Consider the following 16,845-nt stretch of genomic DNA (forward strand, 5'->3'; position numbering starts at 1 on the left):
ACTTTACAAAGAGGAATTTAGAAGTGGGGTTCCAGTAGGCTTTGAGGGCGGGGTCATGCAATCAATTACAGGAGTCGCCTGTGTTAGAACACCTCTAGCCAAAGGTCCCACATAACATTAGCTTAAACAAGATAGAAGCTTATTTCTCTGGTTCATTTAATAGCTCAGAGTGGACATAGTCCAGGGCTGATATGGGGGTTCCTCGAGGTTGGGAACCTAGGCTCCTTCTGCCCTTCCTTAGGTTGCCTCTGTCTGCTGACCATGACATACTTAGCATCACGTGCCAGCCTGGGAGATAGAGAAAAAGGGGGCAGGAGAGGGCACAGCTTCCCCTTCAAGGCACCATTCAGAAGTGGCACAGGCACTGCTGCTCATGTGCATTCTAGCTGCAAGGGATATTGGGAGGTGTATCTTTTTGGAGAGGTCAAATGCCCAGCTAAAATGGGTGTTCCGTTATTAAAAGGAGAGGGGGGAAATGGACATTGCAGGACAACTATTATTATTATATGTCTCACCTCCCCAACTGAGATTCTTAGAAAGGACCCTGGCAGTGTCAGTCACTCAGAGGCCTGTTGGAGAAAGTGCCGAGATGTGCCCAGAGGGCATGCCCTCGTCCTGGTGGGCTGGTCCCTTCTCTAGTGAGACTAAACTGAAGTACATCCAGAAGTGCAGAATGCTTGTAGATCAAAAGCTGTAACATCACTTCATGAGTGTCCTGATGGAAACGGGTTGCTAAGTAGCTTCTACTCTTAAAAGTCATCAGATCAGATCAGATCAGTCGCTCAGTTGTGTCCGACTCTTCGCAACCCCATGAATCGCAGCACACCAGGCCTCCCTGTCCATCACCAACTCCCGGAGTTCACTGAGACTCATGTGCATCGAGTCAGTGATGCCATCCAGCCATCTCATCCTCTGGCGTCCCCTTTTCCTCCTGCCCCCAATCCCTCCCAGCATCAGAGTCTTTTCCAATGAGTCAACTCTTCGCATGAGGTGGCCAAAGTACTGGAGTTTCAGCTTTAGCATCATTCCTTCCAAAGAAATCCCAGGGCTGATCTCCTTCAGAATGGACTGGTTGGATCTCCTTGCAGTCCAAGGGACCCTCAAGAGTCTTCTCCAACACCACAGTTCAAAAGCATCAATTCTTCGGCGCTCAGCCTTCTTCACAGTCCAACTCTCACATCCATACATGACCACAGGAAAAACCATAGCCTTGACTAGACGGACCTTTGTTGGCAAAGTAATGTCTCTGCTTTTGAATATGCTATCTAGGTTGGTTATAAGTCATCAAGCAGCTTTTAATTCCTGCTTGGTTGGATCGCACAGCTACAGACAGTTATGCAAGTGTTTCTAGCTTTATAAATTCTTATTTGGTTTCAGAAACTGGCTAAACTGCTGCTCTGTGGCACTGAGTTGGTGACAAATATCCAGGTAGCTGCAGATATCAGAGAGATCCACAGGCGAGTCGAGGAAGAAGAGATCAAGCGTCAGAGGTGAGGAACCTCCTGGGCTCTGCAGCCTGGGGGATGTGAAGTGTCTCTTCTCTGGGTCCCCAAATTCTCCCAGTTCTTTATCAAACCTGGTCTAGAAGGATCCACTTCATGCCCTTTTTGAGTCCCCCTTCCCTCCGCTCCTCCCTCCCTCTCCCCCTCCTTCATTGCTTCCCTCCTCCTTCCTTAAGTGTTACCTTTCTAATGTGTTCCAAGCCTGGTGGATACAAAGAGGAGTGGACATGGCCTCTGCTCTTGATGTTCATAGTCTGGTTGAGATAGATGTGCAACCTCCACCCCACCATGATTTACGTTAAAATAAAGGGAATGGTTACCCACTCCAGTATTCTTGCCTGGAGAAATCCATGGACAGAGGAGCCTGGTGGGCTACAGTTCATGAGATCACAAAGAGTCAGACGTGACGGAGTGACTAGCACACGTTACAAAGGTATGTATGGGCTTCCCGTGTGGCGCAGTGGTAAAGAATCCACCTCCCAGTACAGGAGACGTGAGAGATGTGGGTTTGATCCCTGGGTCAGGAAGATCCCCTGGAGTAGGATATGACACCCCACTCCAGTATTCTTGCCTGGAGAATCCCATGGACGGAGGAGCCTAGCAGGCTGCAATCTTTGGGGTCACAAAGAATCAGACACGACTGAGCACACACAGTACATTACATGACAAAGTTGTGTATAAGAGTTATGGAAACAGTATAAGGTGACCTTTAATTTTCCCTGGAGAGATTAGAGAAAACTTTTCAGGCAAAGTGATATTTGAGGTGGGCCATAAGGGATGAATGGGAGTTGGAGGAACCAAGGAGTGGGCATATTAGGAACAACTTGTACAGAAGCATGAGATTGTATGATGCTTGGGAATGGCATAAAAGTGAGGGATGTATAGGGGTGGTGGAAGAAAAGGATGGGGTTGAGAAGGTAGATTAAGTTGTTCTGGGTTTAAACTAGGACTTCCCTGGTGGCTTAGAGGGTAAAGCATCTGCCTGCAATACAGGAGACCTGGGTTCAATCCCTGGGTCGGGAAGATTCCTTGGAGAAGGAAATGGCAACCCACTCCAGTATTCTTGCCTGGAAAATCCCATGGACAGAGGAGCCTGTAGGCTACAGTCCATGTGGCCACAAAGAGTCGGACATTTAATCATAAAAACCAGACCCATGAAGGCTGTGTACAAATGTAGCACCATGTTAAAGAATGTTAAGCAGCATGTTAAGGAGTCCACAACTGCAAGTATAGAGGGCCGGGGGATGATGGAAACTCTTCTGTGGCCAACCCTCAGCTCCAGGCCTCAGCAGGTGGGTGGTTGGCACACCTACCTCCCAGGGTTCAGCTTCCTTGACAGGGAGACAGAAGCTGCTTAGCAGGATTCCGCTTCCTTGGTTTGCACACAGAGGACTGATAACATCAGGATCAGAGGTCCTCAAGTAAGCTCTTCTTTGGCTTGTTCTTCAATGAATTCCTTACCTATAGTCCAATTACAAAAGCAGCCCACAGGGCCATCTTGCTTCTCTCAGCAGGTACATACACAGTGCGATTTTCACAACAATATTTTCATTGGCTCTACATAAGTTCAGTTCAGTTCAGTTCAGTCACTCAGTCGTGTCCGACTCTTTGCAGCCCCATGGACTGCAGCACGCCAGGCCTCCCTGTCCATCACCAACTCCCGGAGTTTACCCAAACTCATCTCCATTGAGTTGTTGATGCCATCCAACCATCTCATCCTCTGTCGTCCCCTTCTCCTCCTGCCCTCAGTCTTTCCCAGCATCAGGGTCTTTTCCAGTGAGTCAGCTCTTTGCATCAGGTGGCCAAAGTATTGGAGTAGTTCTCTCCATTAGCAGCTTTACCACTGTCACTAAGATATCATTTATTCTTTTTTTTTTTCGGATTTGTTTATTCATTTATTTATTTTTGGTTGTGTTGGGTCTTTGTTGCTAGTTGTGGGGAGCAGGGGCTGCTCTTCATGCGGTGCACTGCCTTCTCCTTGCGGTGGTTTCTCTTGTGGAGCATGGGCTCTAGGCACACGGGCTCCAGTAGTTGCAACTCATGGGCTTAGTTGTCCCACGTCATGTGGGATCTTCTCAGACCAGAGGTCAAACCTGTGTCCCCTGTGTTGGCAGGCAGATTCTTTACCACTTCCCTGAGCCACCAGGGAAGCCTGATATAATTTATTCTTGAAATTTCCCACTGCCTGTCAAGGCCTGGGGACTGAACTGACTGATCTCCAGCAGGGTGACTGTGGAAAGGCCCTGAGGGCCCCATTGAGGAGTTGGGCTTCTCTTGAAGCCCCTGAGGAGAAATGGAAGGTTGTGGGTAGCGGCTGTAAGATAAATGTGGGTTTTGGAAATGTAATCCGACAGCTGTTACTCATGTTTTGGAAAAAAAAAAAAAAAGTTAATGGAATGATAAGATGTCCTCCATGCCCTAGCTTAGAAGGTGGGAAGGAGAGAAGGGATCATGAGATATTTATGTTGTAATTCTTTTCATTAAGGGAGTTTTCATTCTTGTTTGGGGACGATCTCATAGAAGAACCGGTTACTGAAGTTGGGAGAGTGTTGCAGGCACATGTCCTGGTCAGAAGGGGCCTCACATCTCAGCCCTAATGCCTCCTTCTATCCAGTCCCTTCCTTGGTGTGCTCCATCACATGGTTTCTTTGGCATTTTTGAAATTCTGGGAGACCACTCCTATTTTTCATTGCTAATGGTGGTATTTTCCTTTTTGTATGTTCCACTATTATTAAAAGATAATAATAGGAGTGCCATTTGTTAAGTGACTCCTGTGCTGAAAATCATCATGTTTAATCCTGACAACAGTCACAAGAAGGTAAATACTTCCGCCCTCTCTATTCTACAGCTGAGAAAAATGGGGCCTGCAGAGGTTAAGCAACTTGCCTAAAGTTGAGAGCCAGTAGCAAAATCAGGATTTGAACACAAGCTGTGGGACTTGTGGTCAACTGTTTGTGATCAAGAGTCACCGTCTTACTCAGAGGATATGACCAGTTGACTCTCGAACTGTGTGTATGTTTGTACAGCTTTAATGCTGATCCATTTTTGTCCTGGGTCACTTTGTTTACTTGGCCTGTTGTTTACAGTCAAGCTTTAAACTAAAAGAAGATTTCTTAGAGTCTGGTTTGGTTTGCAGTGGTTCTAAGGGCTTGGTACCCTGGCCTGTTTTCCACATCCTAGAGAATCAGCCCATACTCTTGGAAAGCAGCCTCCAGAACTGGTTTGTTTATATATTTGCAGACTTGAAAAGCTGGAGAACGAGGTCAAGACCAGCCAGGACAAATTTGATGAGATCACCGTCAAGTGGGAGGAAGGCAAGCAGTGGAGAATCCCTCAGGAGCTGTGGGAAATGCTCAATGCCCAGCAGGTGCACTGCGCAGGGCTGATCGAAGATAAGAACAAGCTGATCAGCGAGTTACAGCAGGCAAGAGCCTGGCCCTGGGTCCCGCCACAGGGGATGGAGCTGGGGGAATGCGTGCTTTTCCTGAATGGAGAAAGGCAGAGGCCTTACTTCGTTACCAAGAATGTGGTACAGCTTGGGCAATACACTTAAAAATATTTTTAGTCAAAGTATGGTTGAATTACTATGTTGTGTTAATTACGGCTGTACAGCAAAGTGACTCAGTTATACATAGATACACATTCTTATTCATATTCTTTTCCATTACGGTTTATCACAGGATATATTGAATATAGTTCCTGTGCTCTACAGTAGGACCTTGTTGTTTCACGCTATACACTTTTTTTTTTTTTTTAAAGATTATTGTTTTTAAAAAAGTATATATTTATTGTTTGGCTGTGTCAGTTGGGGCACACAGGCTCTTTAGTTGTGGTGTGCAAGCTTAGTTGCTTGGTAGCATGTGGAATCAAACCAGTGTCTCCTGCCTTGCAAGGTGAATTCTTGGCCATTGGACCACCAGGGAAGTCCCTCAGGCAATATCCTTTTAACCGGAAGAAAAAGTTCTGTAGTCATTTTAGAATCATTGGCTGCCTAAGAGAAAGATGTCCTGTTGTAGTAAATGCCGTTTCAGGCTTTCTGTGCTTAGTTAAGGAATGGAACAGTCTGTAGTAGATGTGTGCCCATGTTAGAACATGGACATTCGTTGCTCGGCAGGAGCCACCGGGTTTTCTGGGAGCCTGCAGGGAGATGTGTAGCAAGTAGTCCTTTCGAGGTTTGATCCTGGGCTTCTCGTTGAGGCTTTGCCCTGAGCTGAGCCTATGGGCTCCAAACACCCGTGCTTCTCCCTGGATAGGTGAGGAAGAAGCCTATCCAGCACCTTGCCTCTGTGCGGCTGTATTTTCTGGTGCATGAGCTGATGGGAGGGGTCTGAGGGTGGTCTGGGGGTGGGGGGCTGGCAGCCTCTGGCTTCTGTCTCAGTTGGTGACCAACCTTTGATGTGCTCTTCTCTAGGAGTTAAAAATGAAAGATGACCAGTACGTGAAGGATTTGAAGAAACAGTCAGATGACATCTGCCTGCTCCTGGAGAGGATGGAAGAGCAGGTGAAGAATGTGATGAAAACCTTTCGCCAGGAGCTCCAAAATATCGAGGTAATGGTGTGTGAGAGAGCTGCCCCCTGGTCTGGGAGGAGGCCCACGGCAGGAGGCCCTGGGAGGAGGCCCCTGGGGGGCAGGCTGGCTTGTCCTAACCACCCAGGGAGGGCCCTAGACTGCTGTCATTGCTCCATCTCACTGCTCTCACTGAGGTCTCTGCTCTAGGGTTTCATTCATTTGCTTGTTCATACGTTCCCTCCTCCAACAAATATGCAAGTGTCTACTAAATGGCAAGCGCTGTGCCAGGGGCCGGGCAACAACCAGGGACAAAGTCCTGGGTGGGACCTGTATTCTAGCAGAGGCAGCTACACAGTAGACAGATAGATTACTATGTATGTAATTTGACAGGCGGTGATAAGCGCTTGGAAAGAAGATAAAACAGGGTAAAGTAAGAGGAGTAGAGGAGGGAGATCAGTGTTCCAGAACATCAGGCGGTTTTGAGCCACTTATCCTACGTATTTATGACAGTCAGGGATGTGGGGAGGGGAAAGGGGCGTGCCAAGCAGAATCCAGGAGCCTGTACTCTGGACTGGCCTGAAATGTTAAGGACTGACACCCAGACAGGCCTTTCCAAATATGGAAGAGAGCCAAGAGGCGGGGGCCTCTCTCTTTGGATTAGCACAGACTTATCTCTGCATTCCCATCCACCCCTCTCCACCCCCTTTCTGTGAGCTCCATGCTGCCTTTGCTTCATGGAAACCCCAGCCACTGTGATGCTCTCACTCGAGTCCCAGTGGAATACAAGCCAGGGTTGGCCCTGTGACTTCTAGGCCCTGGCCGTCCCCCACTGGACATAGGACGGCTGGCACACTTCCTCTCACAATCCTTGTGAAGCGTAGGCTTTGTAATAATCCCCATGCAGCTCCTTCCACGGTGCTTTGGGTGAATGAAACCTGACAAGTCTGCATTTGGGTTCGACTTTGTGTGGGTGGAGATGCGATGCTGCTGCTGCTGCTGTCTGAGCGCTCTTTGATGCTGTGGGACCTGCCTGATGAAAGCAGACACAAGAGCCCTTTTTCTTTCTGGTCGCAGAAAGCATTTGAGGTGGAGAGACAGGAGCTGCTGACCAGCAATAAGAAGAAATGGGAGCGGGCCTTACAGGCTCACAACGCCAAAGAGGTCAGGGAGTGGCCCGTGGGGGAGGCGGAGGGGGTGTCAGTGGTGATTCGTAGAGTCTGGGGTGGCTCCTGCTGAGGCTGAATTTGCCAGCTTTTCTACCTTGGGGAAGACTGCTGGAGCTGCACATCCTGACTGCGACTGCCGGGTCGGCAGCAGGGCCCGTGGGCGGCCCCTCTTGTGGTGGTGGTGGTTGGTACCACGTGTGTAGCCCTCTGGTTTCACTGGTCCTGCCGCTCTTGCCTTTGTGTCCTGGGTATCTCCCCCAGCCATGGATATTTGTGGCCCTAGAAACTGTTTAAAGACATATTCTAAAGGATGTGAGATTATCAATTTATTTCAGAGACGTAAAGAACAAAGAAATAATATGACCAAAATCCATTAGATTTTTTTTTTTTTCTTAGAAATACAAATGTCTGATGGCAGGGTCTGCACTCTTAGAGTCTATAGAGTCAGGACCCTGTTAAGCAATGTAAGCCATGGCCTTCGAGTTCAAAGCCTTGGGGCACAGGGGTTCTGAGAGCAGAGAGACTCCCCTCAGAGTTAGAACAGGGATGGGGCCCGTCCTTCCCCTTGTCTCCCTGTGCCTTTAGCTGGAATATCTGATGAACCGCATCAAGAAAGTGGAGGACTATGAGAAACAGCTCAACAAGCAGAGGATCTGGGACTGCGAAGAGTACAACACGATCAAGATCAAGCTGGAGCAGGACGTGCAGGTGTGACTTGTTTCTCCACCAGGGTGTCTGGGCGGCTTGGCAGACGGAGCACCTGTGAATGTCTCAACCTTAGCTACCACCCATAATATTCTAGAGCTAGTCCATCCAACCAATACTTACTCATTATGTGCTCTCAGTGATCATATCTGAAGGAGCTTATTTACAAGAAACATGTGGAGGAATTCTTTCTGTTAAAAACCAGTGGAAAACTGCCAAGATGCTGAAGGAGTCTGGAAACCATGGCATGTGAGGGATCATTGAGAGAATTGTGCATTTTTGCCAGGTGGAGGGAAAATATCTCTAGGGTCAATGGTAGGGTGGCCACCATGTGATGGGTGCCTACCATACTCCAGGCACTTAACACACAGTTTCCTTATAGTAACTATAATCCTTGTAGTAACTCGAAGGGGAGAAATCACTAGCGTCATTTTATATGCCATGAAATTGAGGCTCAGAGACAAGGCTGTTTATTTATCTGGTAAATGGTAAGCCCTGGATTCAAACCCAGTTCTGTGTGCCTTGGTAACTTCTGTCTTTCCCAGTATTCCAAACAGCCTCCTGATGCTGGTTGAACATAGCAGTAAGGCAGATTCTGACTCACCATCAGAAAGAACTGCCTCATGGTTGGAACTGTCTAACACAGAAAAGGGTCATCCCACAGAACAGAGCCCTTTTATGTCATAAAGTATTCAGAGGCTAAATGACTGTGTCTGTCTTCAGTGGAGAAGAAGGATTCCTGCAGTGGGAAGGGGGTTAGATTTTCTGGTTTCTAAAGTTCTGTACAAACCTAGGATTCTGTGTTTCAACATCGGTTAAAAAAAATTATCCCTAATTATATTTAGATGTAACATGGTTGCATCTTAACATTCAAGCATGTTCTGTTCATTTCAGTCTTCATCTAGAAAACCATGTTACAGTTTTTCCACATAGCCTTTGGTAGGATTTCAGTTCTTAACTCCTCTTGTAGCTTTCTATAATGAGATTAAATTAAAAAACCCTAGTAGGGAATTCCCTGGCAGTCTAGTGGTTAGGACTCAGCACTTTCACTGCCGTGGACCTAAACATTACAAAAAAAAAAAAAACCCTATTAGACTAAAAATATTTTTCCAGTCTTGAGAATTTTCTTGAGCCTTTCTTAATATTAATGTCAGGGAGCTGAGAGTTACTTACAAGGAACAGTAGACTTTTGTGAAAAAGCAGTGTGGCTTCTGTGGGCTGTACACATTACACTGTTGATGAAAATAGCTATAGTTAAGTTTTCTGAAGTTATCTTGGTTCTATGATTATTTACATGATAGAAGTACATACTGGTCTCTAACAGTGAAATAATGCAACCTCACATTCTTTTTTGTTGTTTTGTTTTTCTTTTTGCAGTAAAGACCTTTAATAAAGATCTACCCTCTTAGCAAATTTTTAAGTATACAGTATTGTTAATCATGAGCTCTTGGTTGTACATTATATTTCCAGGACTTATTCACCTTGTACAATGAAACTTTGTAACACTTTGACTAGTACCTCCTCATCTTCCCCTCCTCCAGCCCTTGCTACTGCTACTGCTAAGTCGCTTCAGTCGTGTCTGACTCTGTGCGACCCCATAGACGGCAGCCCACCAAGCTCCCCCGTCCCTGGGATTCTCCAGGCAAGAACACTGGAGTGGGTTGCCATTTCCTTCTCCAATGCATGAAAGTGAAAAGTGAAAGTGAAGTTGCTCAGTCGTGTCCGACTCTTCGCAACCCGACGGACTGCGGCCTACCAGGCTCCTCCGTCCATGGGATTTTCCAGGCAAGAGTACTGGAGTGGGGTGCCATTGCCTTCTCTGCCTCCAGCCCTTGACAGCCCCTCATTGCAAATTCTCCTCTCTGCTTCTTTTTAATTATTTTAGATCTCACATGTAAGTGAGATCATGCAGTATTTGTCTTTCTGTATTTGGCTTATTTCACTTAGCGTAATGTCCTGCATGTCCATTTCTATTGTTGCAAATGACAGGATTTCCTTTTTTTAAAAGCTGAATAATATGCCATTGTATGTATATAGTGTTAGTTGCTCAGTCATGTCCAACGCTTTGCGACCCCATGGACTGTAGCCTGCCGGGCTCCTCTGTCCATGGAGATTTTCCAGGCAAGAATACTGGAGTGGGTAGTCATTCCCTTCTCTGGGGAAATCTTCCCAGCTCAGCTTCGAACCTCAGTCTCCTACATTGCAGGTGAATTCTTTACTGTCTGAGCCACCAGGGAACCTTTTAAAAATCCATTAGTCCATCATCAGATATTTAGATTGTTTCTATATCTTGACTGAAGTGAATAATGCTGCAATGAACGTGGGAATGCAGATACCTCTTCGAGTTCCAGATGTCAAATTTTCAGGTTACATATTAATATTACCTGATCAAATAGTAATCCTGTTTTTAATTTTTTGAGAAACCGCCATATTGTTTCCATAGTGGCTGTACCAGTTTGCATTCCTGCTAACTGTAGAAGGATTCTCTTTTCTCCAGACCCTTGCCAATGCTTGCTGTCCTTTGTCTTTTGATAACAACCATCCTAATAGGTGTGAAGTGATATCTCTTTGTGGTTCTGATTTGCCGTTCCCTGATGATTAGTGATGTTGAGCATCTTTTCATGTGCCCATTAGTCATCTTCATGTCTTCTTTGGAGATATGTCTATTCAGGTTCTTTCCCCATTTCCTAACTGAGTAACTTATTGCTGTTCACTTGTAGGCTTGGAACCTCATGTTCTTAATTCAATGTTCAAATGCTTGAATGAAGTCAAGAAGTTATTGAAGGACATGAATGAAGCCAAGAAGGACATGGGACATGAGGAGATTATAGAGGTTAAGAGATAAGACTAGGGAGGTGAGGGGCAGAGAGGCAGGTAGCCCAGGAGACCTGGCTGTCCTGGCTCACACTGTCTGGATTGACTAGTGGTGAGGTGTGGGTATTTGGGAGACAGACAGATGGAGACTCTCAGAGTGGGAACCTGCGTGCAGTCCATCAGTGTAACAGTTCTTCCCTGTGTCAGAATGAATATACTTTACCACATTTTACCCTTGAACTGAGAAAAGGTAGTTGAATCATGGATTACCCATATTGCAATATGTGGAATATTTTAGTAGATTGAATTTTATCATAGTGCCTCTGAGCTGTAGTCATGATAGCAAAGTCAGATAGCATCAATTTTTGTCAGAAAGATATGGCATGCAGCTTACTTCCTATTACTAATTCTTTGCACTGTATCATTTCTAAAATATAGAACCAATTTTTTTTGCAAACCCCCAAAATATAGAAGATCCAGTACCTATAGGTTTGGCTTGACAGGTACAAGAAGTAAAAATAAGAAGGTATACTTTTCAGTTCTTACTACTAGAAAGGTCATATTAACAATGAACAAAGAGAAACCTATAAACATTATATACTCAACAATTTAACCACCGATACCCACCACTCCAAAAAAAAAGTGCTAGGAACACTTAGTTCTTGATGTAGGAAGCAACTTTTATTTTTAGGCCTTACGTGCTCATTAAAAATTGGAAAATGGTTTAGTACAACTTTAATGCCAGAATATTAATCACAAAAATTAAATACAAGTTATTTACTTAACAAGTATTGTGAACTTACCTGGTGCAAAGCATAAAAACAAATAAGATACAGTTTCTGTCCTCTAGGACTTTACAATCCTTTGAGTTAGAAAGCAAGACCGTGAATAGTATAAGTAGTTAAGAGAGTGAATGAGGGCTTCCCCAGTGGCTCAGTGGATAAGAATGCCACTACAGGAGACATGAGTTCAGTCCCTGGTCCGGGAAGATCCCACTTGCCAAGGAGCAACTAAGCCCGTGTGCCACAGTTATTGAGCCTGTGCTCTCGAGCCCGAGAGCCACAACTACTGAAGCCCGAGTGCCCTAGAGCCCTTGCTCAGCAACAGGAGAAGCCCACACCACGGTTAGAGAGCAGCCCCCACTCTCCGGAACTAGAGAAAACCCCACACAGCAGCAAAGACCCAGCTGGGTCAAAAATAAACAGATAAATAAAATAAAAATTCTAAAAAACGATAAGTTCATATTTGTTGTTAATGGCCACAAAGGCCATTTTTTTTTTTTTTTTTAAGAGTGGGTGACAGGGAAGAAAAGGGTAAGCAAGAGTTTGGAATGTGGAATCTGTAACTCCTAACAGAATCCCTGGGGCCCCCTCCACCCCCACAGGTTGAGATCAGTGATAAAGAGGCCCAGTGGTGTCTCTTTATCAGTGATAAAGGTGCCCAGCTGAGAAGGCCAGAGGGAAAGGCTGTACTAAATTTCTGTTCTGCTGGGGCGATGTTGGCTACCAGTATCAGCCTGGGGCAGGAGTTGGCTTCAGAAAGGAGCTCCCTTGCTTCTCCTCCTGACCCAGGAGAAAGAGAAGAGGAGGGTGATCCACACCCACAGTCCTTGGAACACTGAAGGATTTTGGTGACAGGTTAAATTATAATCTTTATAAATGATTCTTCCAAACTAAACATGATGTTTTGCCATTAGTCTATATAGAAACACAGGATACAGCTTTGCAAAAATATCTTTGGATAATTGAATAATAAGCACAGACATTTCTCCAGGCAAGAATATTGGAGTGGGTAGCCATTCCCTTCTCCAGGGTATCTTCCCTGACCTAGGGATCCAGTCTGGGTCTCCCATATTACAGGCAGATTCTTTACTATTTGAGCCACTAGGAAAGCCCTAGTTCCCAAAGAATATTAACAAAAAGCAGGAGTAGATATTTTCAACAAGAGGAAATAAAATTGGCTAATAAATATTCAACTGCACGCAGAAGCAAAAGACTGTAAATTAAAATGATCCAGTGACAGACTATTATTATATATATATATATATTTTGCCCATAAAACTGACTTAGATTTAAGGTCTGTTTTTAGGTCATATCCACTGGCCGGTTAGCTCAGTTGGTTAGTGTGTGGTGCTAAGTTCTTTCAGGTCACAAAGAAAAAGACATGGCCTAATTACTTTTGTTCAGAGTTTTGTAAGCTGTGTTCAACTAGGTGAAATATTGATGATGGTTTCACAAAACCAACAACAAAAAAATGGTGCCAATGGTGTTTTTTTCCTTTGAAGATGTATTATGTAGGAAAAATATTTACATAATGATTATTATGTAATAATCTGCCCTTCAGAATGAAATTCACAGGAGAATTCATATGATAGGGCTCGCATTTATAACTTACGTGCTCTTCCTGTGTTATAAATATAAAATTGTTCTATTGCCGGGGTCCAGCCCCGGCTGATCCAGGGTATTCAAAGCGGGGATGGCATTGGCGAGGATCAGGATACAATAGCTTCAATTAGATATTAATTAGAGATGTAAAGAGTAATAGAATGAGGATAGCTCAGTAGGAAAATTCAGTGGAGAAAAGAGGCTGAGTAGCTTGGTTTACGCGGGAGACCAATAAAACTTCAAGACAAGAAGTTTGCACCACTTACGTAGGCCGCAGGCGTCCTTCCATTCTCCTGAAGGAGAGGAGACACTGAGGCCTCCCTGGTCGGATCTTAGAAGCCCAGGCATAATTAGTAAGCATGGCGGGTTCCGTGCTCCAGATAGAGACTCAGCCAGAGTGAGAGAGCGACATGGGGAGACCAGTATTTCGAGAAACTGATCCCAATTCTTTATTTTCCATGGTCTACTTTTATACACTGAGATGTTATGCAAAAGTCACGCGGGGTCAGCAGTCCTGACTTTTATCAAAGTCAGGTGCTTCATACAAATGTATACAGAGGTCTTAGGGGTGTTACATCATCTTCTGGCCAGGGGGGCCTGCTGACAATTTATGATCCTCTCCTTGTGACAGTGGTCAGTCAACCAGGACACTTATTTCTCCAGGGGTGATTATTCTTAAAACAGACGCCACCCAAATAAAGTTACATTCCTATAGGGTGAGGGTGTAGTGGGTTTTAGTTAAGGAAAGAATTTACTTAGCCTAAGGTCTAACGTGATTAATATCAAAGGTTAATACTTATTTCGTCTATATATTCATTAATGTGTGTAAGGGCAGGGGATATGGAGACTTAGCAACAAACATTGGCTCAACAAATGAAAAACCCTTCACCAATACAATTTCTAATCAGCCCACTATACTTATACTAATGGTTTTCTAACTTTTCTAAGGAACCTGTTTTTAGAAGGTTTAAAGCATCTCATGCCTCTCACGGTTGGGAGGCTGTGAGCGATCACATGTGGCCGGACAAGCCTGTCAGGCAGGCTAGAGAACCTTCAGAGGAGTTTGTAGGTTAAAACACTCTTGTCACGCCCAGGAGTTTTTATTAACTGGAGCTCTAAGTTAACTCCTTCTCCAAAAGAGGTGGTGGGGGACAGCCCCCCGTAAAGTCAGAGGTGTAGATGAGCACAAAGTAGTAAAGTAGGCAGGCTCTGGTTATGGGGGTAGATGCTCGAGGATTTCCAGAGGGACTACTGAGGCTCGATCCTGCCTTTGCGTATGTCGAGCCTCCTTCCTCATGACCTTTGCCACGGGCCAAGTGCCTCACTCTGGCCCCCAACATTCTATGGCCCAATAAGTTTGGCAAATGCTGTCTTAGTGACAGGGGCTCATTGCAAAGGAGGTCCATGGACACGGTTAGAGCAGACACCCAGATGCTCAGGGTCATGGGGCTCCCCAATGCCTCGATCCCAGCAAAGCCTGGAGCTCGCTCATGATCGTCCGAAATCCAGAGCAGCTCTGGAGACCCTCCTTCTCTGTGAGTGTTCACACTCTCTCAGATTGTCACCATCCAAAAAAAACTTTTCTATTGGACTTCTGTGCCAGCTGTGCTGAACAGTGGCCTCCCCAGTGTTCAGGGCTGGTCCCATTTGAAGCAGCAGAAATGGTTATGATTGGAGCACAGTGGCATGAATCATCATGACTTTGCTGGAAGAATTGCTGAGAATCTTTTCCCCCAGTGGACATAGCACACAGCCATCCCTAGAAGGTTGCAGGGCCCAGAGCAGTGGCTCAGGCTGGAACCACCCTGGGTAATTGCACTTGAGATGAAGCTGTGCCTTCAGCATCTTCTATAGGCTCGTTGGGATACTGTCAAGTCAGAAATTTCTAAATGAAACTTTAAGCATGCTCAGCAAGAGTAGGGTGCGGCTCCAGGCAGCTCCCTGCTCTGTCCCAGGCCCCCTGCCCCAAGGGCCAGGCCTGCCCTGCATGGTGCTGAGCGCTGACAGGTGGGGAGGTGGGTACTTGCCCACAGTCAGTGGAGTGTGAACCATAAATTGTGGGAATCAATTTACTGAGAACCTTTGAACCTGATTTCTGAGAATCTACTGTAAGAAAGTAAAATACTCCCAATATTTTACATGCAGTACTTCCCACCATTATTTTATAATATTGAAGATTATCAAAGCAACATAAATGTATTTGTACATGTATAAATGTATATACTATAAGGAAATAATAAAACATCATGGTATATGATAAACAAATATTTCACATATGGTACATTATAATATAAAAATATTATGTGCCATTGTGTGCTTAGTTGATCAGTCTTGTCCTTTGACAACCCTATGGACTGTAGCCTGCCAGGCTCCTCTGTCCATGGGGATTCTCTAGGCAAGAATACTGGAGTGGGTTGCCATGCTCTCCAGGGAATCTTCTCAATCCAGGGATCGAACCCAGATCTCCCGCATTGCAGGCAGATTCTTTACCATCTGAGCCATTGTCCAGACCTTTAATTTGCCTCTAATGATAAGTTTTCTAAGAATTCAGGTAGAGACACTTGTTCCTAAGGTTCCTCCGATATGACTTCAGAACAAATGACTAGGGACCCTCGGGTGTAATAAATTGTACCAGGACCAATTAGAATTATTTTTTTTTAAACTTTAGATTCTTGAGCAACAGCTTCAGCAAATGAAAGCAACTTATCAGCTAAACCAAGAGAAGCTGGAGTATAACTTCCAGGTGCTGAAGAAGAGAGACGAAGAAAGCACAGTGATTAAGTCCCAGCAGAAGAGGAAGATCAACCGGTAAGCTCGCATGCAGAGTGTCTTTCTTCTGGGCCTTTCTCTACTGAAAAGAGGGATGGGTATGTACTCTTTTGTAGGAGTAGAAATTGTTAGAAGTGTAACTAATTCTTAGGGCTTCCCAGGTGGTGCTAGTGGTAAAGAACCTGCCTGTCAAAGCAGGAGATAAGAGACACGGGTTCGATCCTGGGGTCCGAAAGATCCCCTGGAAGAGGGCATGGCAACCTACTCCAGTATTCTTGCGTGGAGTAGCCCAGTGGACAGAGGAGCCTGGTAGGCTACAGTCCATGGGGTCACAAGAGTCAGGTATGACAGAAGCGACTTAGCATGCACGCATAACTAATTCTTATTAAAAGAGGTGTTTTTTTTTTTTCTTTTTCTTTTGAAAACAGGATACATTCAACCGGTTCTGTCCTCCAGACCCCACAGGCAGTTTACAGCAAAAAGAAAAGAATTTACAGCAAAAAGTCTGTCTCCCATATGTCTTTTGTCTGGGTCCTCTGTCCCACCTCTGGATTCGTTTCTTTTCCTTTTTCCAAAATTTCCTTATGCACATACAAGCAAACACAAAGTCTCATGCCCGTCTGCTTTTACACAACCAATAGCATCCTGTACACATTGTTCTGTATCTTCACGATGTTTCCATGCCAGTTCATAGAGAATGTTCACGTTATTTCTTACGGTGTCTTGTATAACACTGCATAGATATGCTAGGATTTACTCAACCAGGCCCACACTGCTGTGCATTTTGTTGACTTCTAAACCCTTGCTGTTGCAAATAATGCCAACATAAGTATTCAGTTCAGTTCAGTCACTCAGTCGTGTCCGACTCTTTACAACCCCATGAATTGCAGCACACCAGGCCTCCCTGTCCATCACCAACTCCCAGAGTTCACTCAGACTCATGTCCATCGAGTCAATGATGCCATCCAGCCATCTCATCCTCTGTCGTCCCATTC

The 16,845-nt window shown here is 45.2% G+C and overlaps 1 protein-coding gene across 1 annotated transcript in view; it reads left to right on the plus strand.

Moving 5' to 3' along the window:
• DRC1 (dynein regulatory complex subunit 1) overlaps positions 1-16,845 on the plus strand; it is a 38,989-nt gene that overhangs the window by 6,638 nt on the left and 15,506 nt on the right. Inside the window, exons 3-8 of the mRNA XM_010840595.1 lie at positions 1,378-1,490; positions 4,743-4,926; positions 5,914-6,051; positions 7,087-7,173; positions 7,764-7,886; positions 15,750-15,889. Of these exons, the coding sequence (XP_010838897.1) occupies positions 1,378-1,490; positions 4,743-4,926; positions 5,914-6,051; positions 7,087-7,173; positions 7,764-7,886; positions 15,750-15,889 (785 nt within the window). The remainder of the gene's footprint in view (positions 1-1,377; positions 1,491-4,742; positions 4,927-5,913; positions 6,052-7,086; positions 7,174-7,763; positions 7,887-15,749; positions 15,890-16,845) is intronic.

This window comes from Bison bison, unplaced genomic scaffold (genome assembly GCF_000754665.1).
Source record: "Bison bison bison isolate TAMUID 2011002044 unplaced genomic scaffold, Bison_UMD1.0 scf7180017864145, whole genome shotgun sequence".
Classification (NCBI taxonomy): domain Eukaryota; kingdom Metazoa; phylum Chordata; class Mammalia; order Artiodactyla; family Bovidae; genus Bison; species Bison bison.